This window comes from Bicyclus anynana, chromosome 26 (genome assembly GCF_947172395.1).
Source record: "Bicyclus anynana chromosome 26, ilBicAnyn1.1, whole genome shotgun sequence".
Lineage (NCBI taxonomy): Eukaryota > Metazoa > Arthropoda > Insecta > Lepidoptera > Nymphalidae > Bicyclus > Bicyclus anynana.
In genome coordinates, this window is record NC_069108.1 from 1,804,847 (window position 1) to 1,826,445 (window position 21,599).

The following is a 21,599-nucleotide window of genomic DNA, read 5'->3' on the forward strand; positions in this document are numbered from 1 at the left end:
TCCGAAAGTAATGATCGCAGATACACTGTTACTTTTACAAAATTGCATTACTATTAGCGTACTCTTAATTTATATACAATTTAAAAAACAGTCATCATCCCTATTGGATGAAAAAGAACTTGTTTTGTTGTTGTAAGAAATGAATTTGTTATTCACTGTCCCATGAAAGATATTATGCTATTAGACACATAAATCTTTTTAATGAAAAAGTTCAAACAGCTTCAAAACCACACTGAAAAGCGAAAAATAACATCGTATGTGCTACCTTCTGATCACTTATGGAAAGTGCCACAGTATGGGCAATTTCGTCTTTCATTTTAACACTGAACCGATTTTCATGTATATTAAATGTGACGGAGGTTGTGGGTTCGATCTGCAGCTGGACTGATTGAGGTTTTCCTAATTGGTCCAGGTCTAGCTCTTGGTGGGAGGCTCAGACCGTGGCTAGTTACCACCCTGCCGGGACTTACTTCCAAGCAATTTAGCATTCTGGTATTATGTTGTGTAGAAGCTGAAAGGTGGATTTTCATCCTCCTTTTAACAATTTAGCTCTCTTCCATCTTAGATTTCATTATCACTTACTATCAGGTGAGATTGTAGTCAAAGGCAAACTTGTACAAATTCGGCCCAACGTTAGTCTGTAGACTTTTTTTTTATTCGTCACAAGTTAGCCCTTGACTACAATCTCACCTGATGGTAAGTGATGATGCAATCTAAGATGGAAGCGGGCTAACTTGTTAGGGGTAGGATAAAAATTCACACCCCTTTCGGTTTCTACACATCATACTGGAACACTAAATCGCTTGGTGGTACGTCTTTGCTGGTAGGGTGGTAACTATCCACGGCTGAAGCCTCCCACCTGCTAAGACTATTGTAGGGAGTGGGTATGACAATAGTGGAGCAGTCGAACCAAGACGTGTTTTCCACATATAAGCGTGGAACCCTGAAAATGACCCAATAGCATAATCTAGTTAAGTAGATTTTCATAGATATATGATATCTCATCAACTTTCTTCTCGGCTTCTTATCAGTAATGTTTATCAGATTTTGATAAAATTGTGCCTTCCACTATCATGTCACACTATCTGTTATCATAGTTGATAACACCTTACACTTTAATAAGTTTATTTATTTATTTATAATACACTATAGGACTACACTTTATGTAAAAAATTAAGTATTTATTTTAATATAAAATCAACCCATATTCGACTCACTCCTCTTCACGAGTTTTCTCAGAATGAGAGGGGTTAGGCTAATTGACCACTACGCTGGCCCAATGCGGATTGACAGACTTCACACTTAGAGAATTGAGAAAATTCTTAGTTATGCAGGTTTCCTCATGATGTTATTCGGTCACCGTTTGAGACATGTGATATATCTTAAAATACACACAACTGAGAATTTGGAGGTGCATGCCCCGGACCAGATTCGAACCTACACCCCCCGAAATCAGAGACAGAGGTCATATCCACTGGGCTATGCCGTCTCCTCACAGGGTATACAGTGCATAATGTAGTAGTGCTCGCCACTAGCTAATACTATACAGGGTGCTCGGGAGTATTTCCCATAACTTCAAGGTGTTGACGAGTCCACTTATAGGAGCCGAACTGCATTACTAATATTTTATTAATTAAAAAAAAATTACGTTTTCATACAAAGTAATTAATTCCGTAATTCCGACTGTAAATGTAACACACGCCTTTATCTATCCTTGCATTTTAAAATACGTAAAACTTGGCTACGTCATTATTATAAGGATGCGTATAAATGACACATTTTAAGATATATTTACAAAAGAAATATTATTTACCCTGAAAATATTGATTTTTAACCGACTTCAAAAAAAAGGAGGAGGTTCTCAATTCGAAGCGTAGGGTTTTTTTATGATTGTTACTTCATTACTTCGTCAATTCTTAACCAATTTAGATTTTTTTTTATTTGAAAGACTTACTTCCAGATTGGTCCCATTTTCATGAAAATCGGTTCAATATTTTTATGTTAAAATGAAAATAACGAAATTGCCCCTATACCGGCTCTCGTTCACTATGCTAGGACATCTAAAAACAGAAAAATATAAGCTTTTTTACAAAAACAGTTAACAGACTTCAAAATCCCAAAAATAAACTAATAAGCGAAAAATAACATCATATGACTACTTTCTGATCACTTTGAAGGCGGTGCCAAGCCAGTGACGTATTAATTAAAGCCGTTTCTAAAAGAACCACGGGAAAGAACTGTCTTTAAACTTTATGATTTAATCGGCTTTATTTAATACATCACTGTGTCGGGTAAATTTTTGTGTTAAAAACATTTTATAGAACACATTTTAACGTTTAAAATTTTTTTCTGTAAAGAATATAACCTCAGAGTTATGCGAAACACTCCCCAGCACCCTGTATATTGTATTTCTGAAAAGCTATAGTATGCGCATTATCATCTGAGTCGTCCGGTCATAAAAGTCAAAAAAGATAGGAATGTGCAGCGCGCCTACCTGCGCACCCTAATTATCGATAAACGGCTACCTGCGCACGTGCTAATGATGAGTCAATAATGATTTGGACGATTCTGATTGGTCGGTTTCTAATGTAATTGCATTGCGTATTTTTTTTGCTATAAATGTGTTTACTGCAATTAAATAAATACATTCATGTGTTACTCGTTGCGCACTATGGATACTAATATATAATAAATTTGGCAGAAGACGAAGATTCTGATGATGAAGACTCAGATGAAGATTAATTTTATTTAGTTAATAATTATATAATATGAAATATGTATTATATTAAATCAAATATTGTTAATTTTTTTAATTTTGTGAACAAGATACGATAATAAACTTTACTTATCGATAATATGTCTTTCATTGTTACACCCTTCACTAGACGGCTCCATAAGACCCATAAGTGCAAGCGAGATAGATATAGAGAAATGATTTATGGCCCTAAGACTCAGTTGTTAATGCTATTAGTATAATACTCAAAGATCGGTACATTAAATCAGTTTCCACGTAAAGCCGCGTATAAAGTATGCGCGGATTTGAGTTTTTGCGTTGTTCAGGCGAACGAGCTGAGAATAGCTCGATTTATGATCACAATTTTGTATTTTTATGTTCACTTTGCCGAGGGCGCGTCATATTTCTGACGCGATCGTGTATTTTATGACAACGATTTTATACTATTAGATTAGTTCATTGAAATGTTACATTTTTTAGGCCTTACCTTGCGTTTTTTAGAGGACGCAATTTAATTTTTTTGCTGTGTTGGGGGGGGTCAGTATAAATCTAGAACCAAGTTTGTGGGTCACCACCCTTGTCTCGCGGCCGCCATCTTGAAAATAAGGGTTGAAATGATTTTTACGATATATTTCGTAAACTATTTTTTATCGATAATTTTTTTATCAGATAAATAGTTTAGATTTGTTAATATTTTTTTTAGCAAATTAAATTCTCTACAACTTTCGTTCAGTAACTTTTTGTCGTAGAAAAATAAATAAAAAAGTTATAAGCAAAAATGTACAGAAATCCCAGAAATATAATAATTTATATTTTTTGATGTAACTTTTATTTATCATTTTACGAAAAAATAACATCAGACCAGTTTGGTAGATCATTTTTTTGGAAACAACTTTTATACGAAACGTTTTTTCATTAAGTCATATGTGTTGACTACTTGTTGGCTACTTTTCATCCGCGGGAATGGTGAAAAACTGAATTCCAAAACAATTAAGAATATAACTCCAGAGTTATATTTAGAGAGTAGAGTAGCGATGCCGTGCGAGACTTCATACCCGCGCAGTCCTTCCCTGTGCCGCGCGCGCACGACATCACACCCGCGCAGTCCTTCCCCTCTTGTCGCCCGCAAATCATGGGAGTGTCATCAACGACCTTGCTAAGCTATAGTGTGAGTGATTGGGGAAACGGAAAAGTATTGTTTTATTATATTTATAGCACAGGGAAAAGCTTCAAAAACGAATTCGCAACGCGGTAATACATCTAATGAAACACTAAGGTCCCGGAAGTGACGTCACTCGCACATTGCACAATCAAGCTCGCACAAGTTATGGCGACCAGGAAATGGGCAGGTGGGCACGCGTGGCGCGTTCGCCATGATCTATGGCGAATCGTAAAAGAATGTGACATACAGCTCGTGCGAATCATCTTGACACGTGGCTCGAATGACGTTTGTTTATGGTACTGAGCATCGATAGTATCAAATCAATCAATCAATCAAATCATTTATTTGCTAGAATGTGGTACATTTTTTGGTCTTAAAATTATTGAGTCACCTATACATTCAACTGATTACAGTATGCAACATTTTTACAATTAAAATATTAATTTCAATAATTTATCCTAATAACATATATTTGATGTGAAAAACAATAAAAATTTCAACCTAAATTTAACATATATTTATTACAATTTTTATTATCTAACTAGCAAACCATAAATAAAATTTTACTATTTACAGAACAAAACTTAAAAAAAAAACAAAACTTTTTTGCACTCCGTCATTGATATAAATCGATAGATGGGCCCCTCCATACTAAAGAACGCACAATTTTATGACATTAGATGTGCCTCAAAGCGTCGGAATTGTCATTGGTTGTCACTCGTGACACATTTCTCTTTAAATAATGTTGTGGTTTGTGTTTTTAGACTTCCAAAATTAACACGAAGGCACAGTTAAGGGATTAAAATAAAAAAAGTAAATATTTATTCAAGTCCACGTCCACCCACAACATGCGCTTGTTACGTAATAAGATAAGATGTGCGTGCACGTCTTTGGGTAATGACATAAAATGGAATACGCACGGCGTTAGCTAGTACCTCAATAAACTGCGTCGATCGCTATCAGACGCATACAAATCAGTCGATTTTTTTTTCCAGATTAATCTAAAATGTTTCTAAAGAAGTCCTTTTAAATTTAACTACCAGAACTCGGTTTTCTCGTACGGAAAAATTACCACATGATCATGTGGAAGTTTCGGTTGCGGCCGAAACTGAGACTGAAGCCGAAATTCGGTTTTGGTTTCGGTTTCGACCGTGCAATGGTGATAACTGTGATGCTAACGCTTCTCAGTGCCCTCGCGCGGGGAAGCGGGAGGAGGGACGAGTTTGTAACCAGGTGTCAAGTGAATACGCACGAGTTATAATTGCATGGTGCAGCATAGCACGGTGCAGCAGTCGTGCGTCAACTGCACCTGCTTGGTCTATGAAACATATATTAATAGACTATCTATAAAAAAAATATTTATAACTAGCGCACGCCCGCGGCTTTGTCCGCGTGGAAATTAATGTAAACTATCAACCCCTATTTCACCACTATAGGTATGGTTGAGTATAGCTATAGGATAGGGGTTGAGTTTTTAAAAATTCTTCTAATTTATACTTAACTTCTAATTTATACTTAACTGGTCGAATTCTATACATTTTTTACATTTTTCGTCTGTTTGTTTTAGTTACTTTCGCGCTTAAACCGCTGAACCGATTTAAAAATAAAAACATCGTCATCAATAGAAAGCTACATTATCAGCGAATAACATGTTTTTTTTTTAAAGATTATTTGCCATATCTTTTAAATGTGACCAATATTCCCCTCCCCTCCAACCATCGATCACCGGGCGGGGATCGAACCGTGACCTCTCTTTCTTCTTCTTCTTCTTCTTGATGTCGCGGCTCTGCAGGTCTCTTGAGGTCCTGTATCACGTTGACCGTTACCGATCTATTGTGATCGCCACTGACTAGATATCCCCTCCAATACTGGTTGCTGCCAGGTACAGCAGCAGTTTCTTGGCTGGGATGTGTTTCACCTCCTCTGGATCCATTGTGTAATGCCCTAAGTGGAGGTTGCGTTTATGTATTAGAGCTGGGCAATTGCATAAGATGTGCATAGGTGTTTCCTCTGCCTCTAGGCAGAGTCTGCACAGATCTGTGTCCCGGAGTTTAAGATTGAACATGTGTCTATTGAGTCCACAGTGTCCGGTAAGTGCCCGCACTAAGATACATAGGTTTTTCCTACTAAGCGCTAGTAGGTCTGAAGCAGCCTTCTTATTGAAGGATTTTACTAGCGCTTTTGAGTGATTCATTCCTGGAAGTTTTCTCCAGCGAATAAGGGTGTCGTAGTAACAGTAAGTTAACAGGGTGAGTTTGGCTAGGCTTTTAGGTATACCACAGAAGGGTTCAGGTCCTGTCTGTGGTAACCTCGCGCCTAGTTTCGCAAGTTGGTCCGCCTTTTCGTTGCCGACTATTCCTGCATGCCCTGGAACCCAGCGAAGGATAACCTGATTACGGTTGCCCAAGTTATTCAGACATTGCCAGCAGTTTTCAACAAGTCTAGAGGTAATAACCTCCGCGGACAAGGCTGAAAGAGCCGCTTGGCTGTCAGAGTGAATATAAATAGTTCTGTTAACGTAGTTGTTTTGCTGCAAGGCTTCCGCACAATCAATGATGGCGTACACCTCTGCCTGGAAGATGGAGGTATACGTTCCCAGGTTCCGGTGAATTTTCACCCTGGGCTTCTCTCCATAGGTTCCACAGCCTACGTCTTTTCCTGACTTGGAACCATCGGTGTAGCACTTTAGGCTTCCCGCTTTCCAAGTTATTTCATTTTTTAGCCATCTGTCCCGATCGGGTATCTCAACGGTGTAGTTCCTTTGGAAGTAGTAATTTGGGGTCATATTGTCTGATGGCATCCCCAAAACTGGGATATCAAGTACTGAGTTTTGTAGGTTCCTCATAACTTGAGAAAGCCAGTTCACCTCTTTCTGGCAGATTACTCTGTACATGCCCTCTCTTGCCTCCTTTTAAAATAGAGAAACAGGGGCGGGAGGTTAAGTAGTGCATCAAGAGCTGCTCCAGGTGAGGTGTTCATGGCTCCGGTTATAAGCAAGCAGGCAGATCTTTGAAGACTGCTAAGCTTACTTTGAGTGGTTTTCTGCATCGTTTTCCTGCACCAAACTGTTGAGGCGTAAGATACAATCGGCCTCACCACAGCTGTATAGAGCCAGAGGGTTATTTTAGGTTTCAGCCCCCATCGTGCTCCTGCCAGTCGACTGCAGATACCGAGGGCTGTTTTCGCCCTCTTAAGTGTACCATCCACGTGAGAGTTCCAAGTAAGTTTCTGGTCTAAGGTAATACCCAGATACTTAGCCTCGCACGAGAACGGAATGTGTTTTCCATTCAAAATAGGCGGCTCGAGTTTTTCGAGTTTATGCTTATTGGTGAATGGGACAATGACTGTTTTATCTGCATTAACAGATAAGTCATTGTCTTTGCACCATCTTTCAATGGTGTTTAGAGCTTTCTGTATGAGGTACGAAATAGTACTTTGGCAGTTTCCTCTCACAATGATTACCAGGTCATCCGCGTATCCCTGGGTATCTATGCGGAGTTCAGCCATCTTATACAGCAGGTGATCGACTGCAAGGGTCCATAGCAGGGGTGACAAGACCCCGCCTTGCGGGCATCCCCTTGTCGTAAGCACTTCAGTCGAGATGTCGTTTAGCTTAAATCTGGCTATTCTGTTTGAGAGCATCGCTTCAACCCAGCGAACAGTGGTTGGGTCAGCCCGTTTGTTGGTTAGACCATTCACCAATGTTCGGATGGGAGTGTTATCGAAAGCTCCCTCAATGTCTAGAAACGCCGCGAGGGCGATTTCTTTGTCTTCCAGTGCCTTTTCGATTTTATCAACCAGGCTTAGCAGGGCGGTTTCTGTGGAGCGTCCTCTGCAATAGGCATGCTGGGTTATATGGATGGGTCTCTCAATGAGAATACCATCCCTAATATACCTATCCAGTACCTTCTCCATTGTTTTTAGTAAAAATGAAGAGAGACTTATGGGTCTAAAGGCTTTAGGCATGGCGTAGTCCTTTTTTCCCGCTTTAGGTATGAATATGACCCTTACTTTGGTCCAGTTTTCTGGAATATATCCCCAGGCAAAGCTCGCCCTGAAGATTTTGACCAGATGTGGGATCAGCAGGGTTGCACCTCTTTGTAATAAAAGAGGTGTTATTCCATCAATCCCACTAGCTTTGTTCGATTCAAAAGAGTTGATAGCCCACCTCACTGCTCCAGGTCTGAAAACTATGGTGGCCCTTCTCCAGTCCTCGATATGAGGCCTGCATGGAGCCTGCGCCAAGGTTCTAGCGTTAGTACTGACCGCTCCTGGGAAGTGAGAGTGTGCTAGCAATTCTAGGGTTTCCTTCTCATCACATGTGAAGGAACCATCAGGCTTTTTTAACAAGCCTAGCTGATTAGGTTTGGCTTTGGAGAGCAGTTTTTGGAGTCTGGAACCTTGAGGCAAGTTGCTTATTTCCTCGCAGAATCTTCTCCATGATGCTCTTTTAGCCTTCCTAATTTCTTTGCTGTATTCGGTTAGGGCTTTTCTGTAGATGTCCCACTCCTTGGTCGTCTTAGCCCTGTTGAATAGTTTGCGTGTTTTGTCCCTCAAGCGCTTAAGCTTTGAGTTCCACCACGGCACTTTGTGTTTAGAAGTCTTGGTCTTGAGCATACAGTTGTCTTCGAAGGCTTTAATAGTTCCTTCGGTGACAACTTCAACTGCTAGATCCAGACTTTCTAGCGTTTTTATACTTTTAGGTACTAGCTCTAGGTTGCACTGCAGGCTGCTGCAATAGTCCGTCCATTTAGTGCGCCTAGGATCCCTGTAAGTAACCGTTTCCATAGGAAAATTTGTTGTCAGATTAAAACCTATGTGTCTATGGTCTGACATTGCACTTTCCTTACTCACCTGCCAGTCGTTAATTCTCCTGGCTAAATTGACGGTGGCGAAGGTTATGTCTAGAACTTCCTTTCTAGTTTTTGTGACAAAGGTTGGTACATTGCCTTTGTTTAAGACCTGAAGGTTATTAGCTAAGAGGAAATCGTAGAGAAACTCACCTCTATCATTCGTGTCAGTGCTACTCCAGGCGTCGTGATGGGCGTTCGCGTCGCAACCCACCAGTAGTTCTGCGTTGTGTTTCCGGGCGTATTCGACGATGACGTCTCCGCCGACCTTCTGGCCACTCCCGAAAGTGAACGAGCTAGTTCCAGGCTCTGCAGAGTCTACGACAGGCCTCTGCGCCTTAGAGTTGGTGCCACAAGATGTGGCAAAAGAAACTTGTAGATTTGAATTCTCCAGCATGTCCCACGAGTAGCAAGGGAAATAAGCGGTCACAGACAGCAGAGCCCCGCTTGCCGCCTGAAGGGCATGATACTACCTCGATTTGCCCTGGTGTCGAGGAGACTCCGTTAAGGACTGAGCACCCCCTCAGCCATGCATCCTTCGGCACGGTACGTATAACACCTTGGATTTGGGGATTTTTGGAGTCGAGGTTTTCTCCTCCGGGGTGTGAGTGTGTTTAGACAGTAGGGAATTGAGGGGGAGGAGAGTTTGGAAGGACTGGTAGGGGATTGGGTTTAAGGTGGGCATTAGACAGGAGGTGGGAGGGGATGTGGGTATAGGAGAGGAAAAGTACAACAGTGTATGGGAGTGTACACAGTGTACCGCCAGAATGATACTCCGCTATTGCAGCCCGAGGTTGGATGTGAAAAGGTGCGAGCCCGGTTTAGATACTGCAACATTGCCCAGGGTGGACGACGGGGACGTGTAACATCTGACTTGTGACAGGACCCAATAGCACAGCTCGCACACCTGTGCGTAGTCACTGCCACCATTTCCCACCCCGACGATGACGACGACGACGATGTTTTTATTTTTAAATCCCACCCCGATTTAAAAATAAAAACATCGTCATCAATAGAAAGCTACATTATCAGCGAATAACATGTTTTTTTTTTAAAGATTATTTGCCATATCTTTTAAATGTGACCAATATTCCCCTCCCCTCCAACCATCGATCACCGGGCGGGGATCGAACCGTGACCTCTCTTTACAGTTCTCGGTACCACGCTTTACAGTTGAGCTTAGGTTTTTTTTCGACTTCGTACTGCAATGCAAAATCGCTTTATATTACCTAAATGCCTACCCTAGTTAAGAAACCTTGTGCACACACATAATACACGCGGCGGAGCAGAGGCTACGTTGACACGCTTTCGATTTCAAGCGCTCAGGAATGCCCTTCCACCGTTGCGAGTAGTCCGAGAGCTAGTCAACAATTTCGGGTAGGTAATTTATGCAATAGAATATTTAATAGAATTTATGAAATAAAAGAAAGCTCAAAGGCTTTGGTTGGTGGGAGGCTTTGGCCGTGGCTAGTTACCACCCTACCGGAACGGACTTAAAGACGTACCGCTAAGCGATTTAGCGTTCCGGTATGATGTCGCGTAGAAACCGAAAAGATTGTGGATTTTCATCCTCCTCCTAACAAGTTAGCCCGTTTCTATCTTAGACTGCATCATCACTTACCATCAGGTGAGATTGTAGTCAAGGGCTAACTTGTAAAGAATAATAATAAAAAAAGTCACAGAACGTGACTGAAAGAATGGAACGAGTTATGCTTGGAGTTTCTCTGCGTGTTTGAATCACAAATGAGGAGATCCGCAGACGAACCAAAGTCACTGACATAGCTCAGCGAGTCGCGAAGCTAAAGTGGAAGAGCCGATGGACGTTGGGGTTTCAAAGTGCTCGAACGGCGACCAGGGGGATTGAGGACATCGAGCAGGTTGCAATGAGTCGCTGGATGCTGGTGGCTCGAGACCGTTGTGTATTCGACGTCCACGCAAGAGGCCTATGTCCAGCAGTGGACGTCCATCGGCTGATAATGATGATGGAATTATGCACTTTCGTTGGCCTAGTGCATGGATCTCCTATTAAAAAGTGGATGCACAATTAGCGACCAAAAACGTCCCCACTCAATGATTGCCTAACACAACTTAGCACTCAAATCAAGTAGTCGCATTTGCAAATTCAACCTTAAACTCAATCCTTAAGGTTAAATTTTCTCCAAATTTTGGATTTTATTGAATGGACTATATTCAAAGTCTTTTAGTTAGGTATAATTTTCTAAAACTGTCAAAGCAAAATTGGAAAGTTTTTAAGTGAAATTTTCGACATGATTGTGCGTACTTTTATTATAAGAGGTCAGTAGCCTAGTGGTGTACCCATGTGGTCTCAGATCGCGACGTCTTTGGATCGAATCCTGGATCACTCTATAGAAGATACTGAGTTTCTTATATGAAATTTTCAGTTAAAATTCTCAGCCCAGGGGTGGAAAGTTGACGATATTATATAAACGATAGAAAGCTTGTAAATGAAATGCACTACATGACTGTTTACTTATATTAATGTACTAGCGGACGCCCGCGACTTCGTCCGCGTAAAAATCGATGTCAATTTTCAACCCCTATTTCACATTCTATTTTGCATACCCCTACCCTACCCTTACACAACCCTTAAACTACCCTACCCCTACCCTATACCTTCCCTACCTTACCCCTACCCTTAGCAAAATCGGTCCAGCCCTAGGGCCTAGCCCTCAAATTATAATGAGGTAAAGTTTGTGTGGTTGTCGGAGGTAATCTTTGGATCTACTGGACCTACGCTATTTGCGAGTGTCATAGGCTATGTTTGATCCCCATATTCATACGGGAACGGGAACTACGTAATTGAAAGTGCGGGGCGTCATGTAGCGGAATTTCTGCGTCTTTTAGAAATTTTGTATTATCTCCGAAACTATTTAACTAATTAACATACTAAAGGGCAAATCTTATCTCCATATTATCCTTGTGATTATTAAATAATTTATTTTGATAAGGATTTAAGTTAAGTAGCATAAATAATGACGCAAACCTAAGTATATAAAATTAATAATTTTTAAAACACAAAAGGTACTATATCTGCTAATATATAGAAGATAGATATATGGTGTCGCGGACTTTTTTGTAGAACTTTTAAAGATACATAAAGCCTCTATACATTAATTTAAATTTTACACAATGGTTAAGGCAGCGCATGCGAATAAGTCTGCTTAAGAGAATTTTCGGTCCGACCTGTATGACAAAAACTGTGTTAACTCCGCTAATATATATGATATCAATATATAATATAGCCTATAGCACTCCCCGATAATGTAGCATTCTACTGGTGAAAGAATTTTAAAAATCGGACCAGTAGTTCCGAAGATTACCCCATTTAAAGAATGTGACAAACTTACAAACTTACAAACTTTACCTCTTTATAATATTAGTATAGATATACCTATTGTAAAATGGTGATAGTCTAAAAAAAACCTAGCTGAGCTTGTTGTGGGCTCTTCTCGGACCAAGACGCGTTTGGAACCTTCGTTACTTTGTTTTTTAATTATTATCACCATTATCTTTGTTACCTGTTATTTTTGATCATTGTTAATACCTGACGTTTCGAAAGTGCTTGTAAACTAAGCCAAATTGAAATAAATTGAAAATTATCATGACTCAAAGAAAGAATAACTCATCATCTCATATAGCTCGCCTCAGGATTCGAACCCAGGACCTCGTTCTAACCTCGGCTAACCACTGGACCAACGATGCAGTTAATAGCAGAGGTGTAGGATACGTTTCCAGCTTGTCTAAATACCTACGCGAAAATGTTTACCAGCTCTTAACCTAATAGCTCATTGATGCACGTTTACTTGTTTGGTGAAATTGGTACCGGCTACGTTTGCCTTCGATGCTGGGTTAGATTTCAACGGTAATGACCCTTATTTGTATACTATTAGACGCGCTGCGGTTTTACCCGTTTAGTGTTTTTTTTTATATATCCAAGTTAGCCCTTGATTACAATCTCACCTGATGGTAAGTGACGATGCAATCTAAGATAGAAGTGGATTAATTTGTTAGGATGAGTTTAGTTTTATGTTCCCGTGTGAATACGAGGATGAAACACTCGCAAATAACGTGGCTTTCTATTAGTAAAATAATATTTCAAAATCGGTTGAATAAATCCGGAGATAACCACTACAAGCAGTGGCGTGCACTTCATGGACGCAAAAAAGCACTGCCTATTCTAAGGGCTCAATACAAACATAGTTGGATCAGGAGTTTTCCAATTTTTACTTATAGTGCATACCCTAGTTAAAAACCTTATGCACGCCACTGACTACAACCAGACATCTTGATAATATTACTATTTGTATTGTATTAGTTATATTCTCAAGAACAGCATATTCATTAAAAAACCCCACTACTTTTAAACGGCTCAACCGATTTTCATCAAACATGTCTATGTCACTCGCACTCACCTTTTATCCAAAAAACTATAAAAAAATCGTTTGTCTGTAAAGTCGGTATACTCTTTATAGTTGAACGTGACAACGTCATAAGAATTAAATAAATAAAATACTTTATTAATTTTTCTAAAATACTGTTTAATAATATCTTCATAGACCAGAATATACTTTATTTCTTGTAATAAAGTTGGCAACCCTAGAGTGAGGGAACGACGCATGACGTCATCTTTTTTAAATTTGACGTTGTCACGTCAAAAAAAGTGAATTGAAATCGCTTTATCCGTTCGGGAGCTATGGTGCCACAGACAGATAGACAGACAGACAGATAGATATTACGTTGTGAATTAAAAAAAAATGTTGTGTGAAAGTCAAACATTATCATACCAACTCCACCAACCCACATTAGGGCAGCGTGGTGGGTCTTCTATTTGTCTCTTATTACGACGGAAATCTGTCCTAAATTGAAGGCCTTTCAAATGGCCTAATGATGTCCAGCAGTAAACTTTTATCGGTAGGGTTATAATGACTATATTGATAAAGGTGCTTGGAGGCCGTTGGATCAGCTTCCACCTTCACACAGGAAGTAAAACTATAAGAAATTGTAATTGTTATCAATTGTAAATTATAAGTTCCTAAAGGTCGATCGGGAACACAGTTAGAGGGGTACAGGCCTGTAGCGGTGCTGTCCACTCCCGCAAAAGTATTAGAGTCAGCGATCCACAAAAACATATATAACCAGGTCAGCGTACAGCTATCGGACGCGCAGCATGGATTCAGACCAGCGAGGAGTACGACGAGCAACCTTCTCACGTATATGTCTAATATTGTTCCAACACTGGACAGGGGGCGACAGACTGATGCAGCATATTTTGATTTTAAAAAGGCTTTTGATTTAGTAGATAACGACGTGCTCTTAAAAAAGTTAGCATCGGTTGGGTTCACTAAACATCTTCTGAACTGGTTTGCGAGTTACTTACGGGATAGGCAGCAATATGTGGATTACGGTGGTTATAGGTCTGAACCGTATTTCACCAGATCTGGTGTGAGTCAAGGGAGCAACCTAGGACCTTTACAGTTTATTTTAATGATAAATGACCTGCCTCTGGTGATCAAGAACGCAAAGTGCTTGTTGTTCGCAGATGACCTCAAGCTCTTTTTGACTGTAGACGATGAGAATGACTGTGTTAGATTACAAAATGACATCAATCGAGTAGTTAAATGGAGTGAGGACAATAAGTTACAATTTAACACTTCTAAATGTGCCATAATTTCGTTTTCTAAGGCACAGTCTCCCCTTCGTTATGATTATAAGATCGATGGGGTACCAGCTTCGAGAGTTTCGGAGGTGAAGGACCTGGGGGTGATTTTGAACACGGAGCTGACGTTTCGTAATCACATAACAAAGTGCTGCAAGAAAGCCTACAAAAATTTAGGTTTTTTGCTACGTACTGTTAGGGGCTTCAGCAACATAAAAGCGGTAATAGTGCTTTATAATGCTTTGGTGAGAAGCCAGTTAGAAAGTAACTCGGTCATATGGGCTCCACATGAGGTTAAATATAGCCTGATGTTGGAGCGCGTACAGAATAAATTTATTAGATATTTGTATATGAGGCTGTATGGGGTATACCCATACTATCCATTAATGTACCCAACGTTATTTATACTAGGTATGGTCGGATATAATGAACTGCGGGTTAGGAGGGAACTGGCACTCGTGTTATATATCTTTAAACTCATAAGAGGAAAGGTGTATAATGCGGAGGTACTAGTACAGGTGAGCCTAAACGTCCCGGACCGTTACGTGTCGCGGAGACGCAAGCCTCAGTTGCTGGTGGTACCGAGCGGACGTACTATTTTAGCCAAAAAAGCTCCGTTGACGTGCGCACTTCGCACTCTGAACGTCGTAGCTGAAAACATCGACATCTTCTCTTGTACTCTGAGTGAACTCACAAGGATTGCTGAGTGGTGTATTTGTTATACTAAGTAGGTAATATTAATTGTAATGTATATAGGTAAATAGAATTAAGTTTTAGATTTATAATATAGTACTAAGCTAGCGAATTAGGTGATACCTGTAAGGCTAGTTTTAAGTTATGATGATAATAAATAAATAAATAAATAAATAAATATAATACTGTATGACTTTTTCAAAAGAGCAACTGTTGAGTTTCTTGCCGGTATCTTCTCAGCAGAACCTGCCTTCCGAACCACTGGTAGAATCTTTACAAATAGTCAACTGACGTGTCAAAAGTGCTTGTAAACTGAGCCTAATTGAAATAAATGGTTTTTGATTCTTGATTTTGACGTGATCAATAACCCCTTATTTTGGACGTAGGTTAATAATTGAGTGCTAAGTGCTGTGAATAGTTATTAACAATTACAATTAGCTTAACGCTCGCGTACTCGCACGTCTCAATATGAGCATTGAGGCGTGGTCCGAGTGACGAGCGGAGCGGAATTTAATTTTTATTTTTTATTTTTATTTATTTGGGACAGAAAACATTTACATATTTTTAGATGTTAGTAAAGGCTTAAATTACCATACAAAGGGGTTAATAAATATGTAAACAACAACACTATCCACGAATTACACAAATCTATACTAATATTATAAAGCTGAAGAGTTTGTTTGTTTGATTGAACGCGCTAATCTCAGGAACTACTGGTTCGATTTGAAAAATTCTTTCAGTGTTAGATAGCCCATTTATCGAGGAAGGCTATAGGCTATATATTATCCCCATATTCTTACGGGAACGGCAACCACACGATTGTAACCGCGCGGCGTCAGCTAGTTAAGAATAAGGGCGTCACAAAACATAGCTACAAATGACATTTACGGAATATGCAGTATATTAAAGTGTGCCATAAGTGTAATAGCTCAGTTACACTCGCGCCTCGTGCATCGTCTCGTACCTCGCCTCGCATCTCGCGGAAATGACTTCTGATGTTCACACTCTCGCGATGAGTTTGAAGGCGGTGCCAAAAACAAGACGAACTTTTAGAGGCCGTACAGACTGCTTTAGTATTTTAGTAGAGTATGAATAATTTTTTAAAAGCGAACTGGTCGAACCCCCTCCAGATGGACTGACTACATCAAGCGAGTCGCAGACATTCGCTGGATGCAGGCTCAGTATCGTGATGTTTGAAAGTCCCTACAAAAGGCCTATGTTCTGCAGTGGACGTCCATCGGCTGACATGATGATGATGAATAATTTTTTGATTTAACGCCCAAAAATCGTTCGTACTCGACTAAAGTACTCCGAACTAGACATATAAGAGCCTATTTGGCATAGCACCGATGTTATTTATCGTTTTTTAAAATAAAAATCTTTCAATAGAAAGGACTTAGGCACGATGTTATTTATCGTTTTTTAAAGAAATGCATCTTTAAATAATAAATAAATATACTTAAACAATACACATCACTATCTAGCCCCAAAGTAAGCATACAGAGCAGCTTGTGTTATGGGTGCTAAGATAGTTGATATTATAATATTAATATACATTTATATACTACATATTATATGTATAATGTATAAATACACACAGACACTGGAAAAAGCCCATGCTCATCACATAACTATTTTCCAGTTGAAGTCAGTTGAATGTTTTTGTTTAAAAAAAATATTTTTTAATTTTTGACTCATAAGTTTAAATTATGTATTGATGTTTGGGGTCTTACAAAATTTTCATTTGGCTGGCAATACTCGTTTCAGTCTCCGCTATATGTTTTTCACTTGTGCCGTTTCTATATAAGACTATGACTTCATCTTGACACTGGCGTCACTATACATAACTACTAATGTTTTAATTTTGTGTGTCTGTATGCACGTGACTAACACCCGAAAGGTGAAAATGAGTTTTACTAATTGTATTATATCAATCAAGGTCATCAATTTTAAGGGGCAGCATGCACCATAATTTTTGAAGTTAGGAGTTTATAACGGTGATAATCTATACTAATATTATAAAGCTGAAGAGTCTGTTTGTTTGTTTGATTGAACGCGCTAATCTCAGGAACTACTGGTCCGATTTCAATAATTCTTTCAGTGTTACATAGCCCATTTATGGAGGAAGGCTATAGACTATATATTATCCCCGTATTAATACGGGAACGGGAAACACGCAAGTGAAAGCAAGTGAACCACGAGTAACAAAAAAAAACTTAATTCATCTGTTTTTCAAAATTTCTCGACCTCGCTCTCTATAGTTCCCCTCAAAACGAACAGGAAAATGACACCCATAATGTTAATAACACTTAGTAATCACTGCAATTAAATAATAATTAAACTATGAGTTACGACTAAGTGAATTAAAGTTCTTCGCCATATCACCAAGTAGATACGAGTAAAGGATTGACTATGGGTCACTCGCGACTTTGTCCGCGTCCGCTGAGCTCGAGTCTCCTTTCAGAATGAGAGGGGTCAGGCCAATAGTCCACCACGCTGGCCCAATGCGGATTGGCAGACTTCACACACGCAGATAATTAAGAAAATTCTCTGGTGTGCAGGTTTCCTCGCGATGTATTCCATCACCGTCTGCATACCAGATAATTTTCTCAATTCTCTGCGTGTGTAAAGTCTGCCAATCCGCATTGGGCCAGCGTGGTGGATTATCGACTTAACCCTTCTCATTCTGAGAAGAGAACCGAGCTCAGCAGTGAGCCGAATATGGGTTGATAACGTATGTAACACACGCCTATATCTATCCTTGCATTTTAAAATACGTAAAACTTGGCTACATCATAATTATAACAATGGGTTTATTGGACACAATTTAAGATTTATTTACAAAAGAAATATGATTTACCCCGAAAGTATTAATTTTAAGAACACATGATCCTTGAATATTTTTTATCAATTTTCGGTAAAGAATATAACCCCAGAGTTTTGGGAAATACTCCCTAGCACCCTGTATAAGCTGGTAATATAAAACTTGTCGGTTCAACTAGTAGTACAAGGGAAACGGTGCTGAATTCAAGAGGGCTCGTTCTCGTCACAGAGAAAGGCACTAACGGGCCGTCACAGCTGATCGAGTGGCCATGCGCCATGACCCGGCCTTGCACCCACCTCACACAAGTGTTATAGCTTGGCAACTTCGTTCGTAACACTCGGTGGACCGCGCGGACCGGGGAGCGTGTAGCGATGAATGAAAAACCCACGACTGATGCACCTCACTTACCCGCACGCACAATTTCACACCCGCGCAGATTTTTTTTTATTCTGTACAAGTTAGCCCTTGACTACAATCTCACCTGATGGTAAGCGATGATGCAATCCAAGATGGAAGCGGGCTAACTTGTTAAGAGTAGGATGAACTCCTTTCGATTTCTACACGACATCGTACCGGAACGCTAAATCTTGGCGGTACGTCTTTGCCGGTAGGCAGGTAACTAGCTACGGCCGACACCTCCCACCAGCCAGACCTGGACCAATCGGACCCAGGACCTCAGTCCTGTAAATCCACCGCGCATACCACTGCGCCACGGAGGCCGTCAAAATTATATAGTCAAGTATTACTATCTCGAAGACGGAAACCTTACTTTATTGCGTTGTAGGTTGTTCATCTTGCAAACCACCACTCACTTGTGAACTGTACTCTTCGACCATTAATAACAGGACCTGCCTAGCTAACCGTTACCCCTCTGGCAAAGATCAAAAATAAATGATCTAACGCGTTTATAAAAACTGTTGCTACAGAATCGACGTTTCATTGTCATAATCGTTTTCGTCGTGTAAAGAGCTCCTTAAAAATGCCGGTTTGTGTAGTCGAATGGCATAAAAAACTACCAAAAACTTGTTGTTTAGTAAAAGATAAGTAAGTATCATTTGTAAGTATTTCTACCTTGATTTTATCAAATTTGTAATAAAAACAATTTCTTAAATAATCGATTCTTTTGACGGAGCAGCTAAAAATAGATCAAGTAATCGAATATTCTGTGGATAGTCTAAGCGATGTGTTAGTTAGTTTTTGTGAAAATTACGCGTGTGTGTATTGCGAGTCAATTTCATAGTTGTAGAATATATGTATTTAATGGTGTTAAATATTTTCGATGTGTGAGTTTACCTCGTGCCCATTAAAAAACGACAGACTTTTTTATTGGTGAATTTGGGTGCGAAACAGGTCCATAGTCTAAATAGTCAAAGACTGTACTCGAACAAAGTGCAAACGATTTTTGGGCAGTAGCAATTACTTTAGTATTAGTAGCAACTGGATTAAAATGCTAATATAGTCCGAACTAGGCGTGTGTGACGTGCAATAGTCAACAATCGCTGCACAGTGTATAGGCAAGTATTACTATCTCGAGGACGGAAGCCCGCGCCGCCGCGATAACACGGGCAGGCGGTTTTGGCGATGACAATTATTATTTGTGACTCATCGACTTGGTGGTACAAGTCAAAAGACCGAAACCCTACTGCCATACTGCCATACTCATTATCAACCCATAACTCACTGCTGAGCTCGAGTCTCCGCTCCTTAGTTTATAGATATGATACAATCAGTTCTCTAAGTACCCATTGCATGGGCTACGCTGTTCGTTTACTTTTGGGCTATACTACAGTCTTTCTTGATGAATATTGTTTACCAACAAATAAATTAGAAATTAAGGTAGATAAAACATGTCATTTCATAACTTATTTATTTTAAATTATGTATAGTTTGTTTATAAAATGTTGTATAAAATATATTGACCATATCTAGTTCTTTTAAGCTTATTAATAAAATTTATTTTCATTAATTTAAGAACAAGTTAATTATAATTATTATTAGGTGTGAAATGACTAGTGATCTATACCCTCGTTTTAAATTTGTTTGTTGGTAAACAGTACTCATCAAGAAAGGCTATAGTATAGATAGTGATGTGTGTATTGTTTAAGAATATTTATTTTACATGGAAAATCTCCTATAACTTAAACCAAACACCTATTATCCATACACGTACATATAGCGTACGAAGTTTCCTCCATCCTATTGCTCTGTTAATAAGGTCCATTTTCCAGTGGCTATATCAGGGAGACAAGGACGAGACAAGGCTCTGCCCCCCAAAGGTTGTAAGACATTATAATGCAGGCCAGTGATAGAGGAAGACCCGACACTGTGACCCTGACCCTGTTGTCTACTAGTATATTCTGACTTATCTATACTTAATATTATAAAGCTGAAGAGTTTGTTCGTTTGTTTGAACGCGCTAATCTCAGGAACTACTGGTCTGATTTGAAAAATTCTTTCAGTATTAGATAGCCCATTTATCGAGGAAGGCTATGGGCTATATATTATCCCCGTATTCTTATAGTTAGTTGTAAATGATGATGATGTATTGATTATATTAGAATAGAATTTTTTTTATATTCTTTACAAGTTAGCCCTTGACTACAATCTCACCTGTTGGTAAGTGATGATGCAGTCTAAGATGGAAGCGGGCTAACTTGTTAGGAGGAGGATGAAAATCCACACCCCTTTTCGGTTTCTACACGACATCGTACCGGAACGCTAAATCGCTTGGCGGTACGTCTTTGCCGGTAGGGTGGTAACGAGCCACGGACGAAGCCTCCCACAATTCACAGTTCAATCCCCGGCTGGGCCGAAAATCTCAATCGGCCCAGCCGGGGATTGAACCCAGGACCTCCGTCTTGTAAATCCACCGCGCATACCACTGCGCCACAGAGGTCGTCATTAGATGAGTAGGATTATTGAAGTAAAAGCTAATTTATGTTTGATTTGATTTGATTTTTAATTTTTAAATGTCTAATGTTATGTTGTTATGTTTTATTTTTATATTTATTTATTATTTGTTTCCAGCCACAGCAGCGGAGGGCGGTCACGATGAGCAAAGACGGTTGAGGCGCCGCGCGTCGGTGACGACGCGCGCACACACACACAAACATGTCTTTTTTTAACAATCTCAAAAAGGTACGTCGAATTCATTGCATAGACAATAGACTAAAAGCCTTTTTTGTGTAATATTCAATTAATCAAATGCTGTTTTTAATCCTATTTGTAATATTGTGTTTAACACTACTTTTAGCAGAAGCTTCAAAAGTGGATTTAAAAAATAAGAAAACTAATGTTGAACATTACAATTATGATTCACTATATTTGTCAGGACAACATAATTAACAAATCTAACTGTAACCAAAATAAGAGCCTACCAGAGAAGGACCTTGAGTGGAGTCACGCACTTGCGAACGCTGTGTGTAGGGTTTAGAGTGCCCTTGACTGTTAACAAACACTCCCCTTTCCACTCAAGTCACTCTCCCTGCTTATCTCAAGTAACCCATAAAGAATTACACAAGAAATGTGGAAGGCTCGAACACCACGAGCATACGACGAGCACCTTAGTTGTACCCGCCAACCGGCTCGAGCCAACATAAGATCGAGCGACGTCATATCCGTTTCAGACTACTATTTCCTACACTACATTAATTGAGACA

The 21,599-nt window shown here is 39.7% G+C and overlaps 1 protein-coding gene across 2 annotated transcripts in view; it reads left to right on the plus strand.

The window, feature by feature from the left end:
* The window catches only part of LOC112050810 (serine/threonine-protein kinase 10), a 73,441-nt gene that overhangs the window by 3,192 nt on the left and 48,650 nt on the right, over positions 1 to 21,599 (plus strand). For both annotated transcript variants that reach the window (XR_008252160.1, XM_052889572.1), the window contains exon 2: positions 20,968 to 21,078. Coding sequence is in view for 1 of the 2 variants with exons in the window: in XM_052889572.1 (XP_052745532.1) it covers positions 21,052 to 21,078 (27 nt within the window). In the remaining variant the exon portion in view is untranslated. The remainder of the gene's footprint in view (positions 1 to 20,967; positions 21,079 to 21,599) is intronic.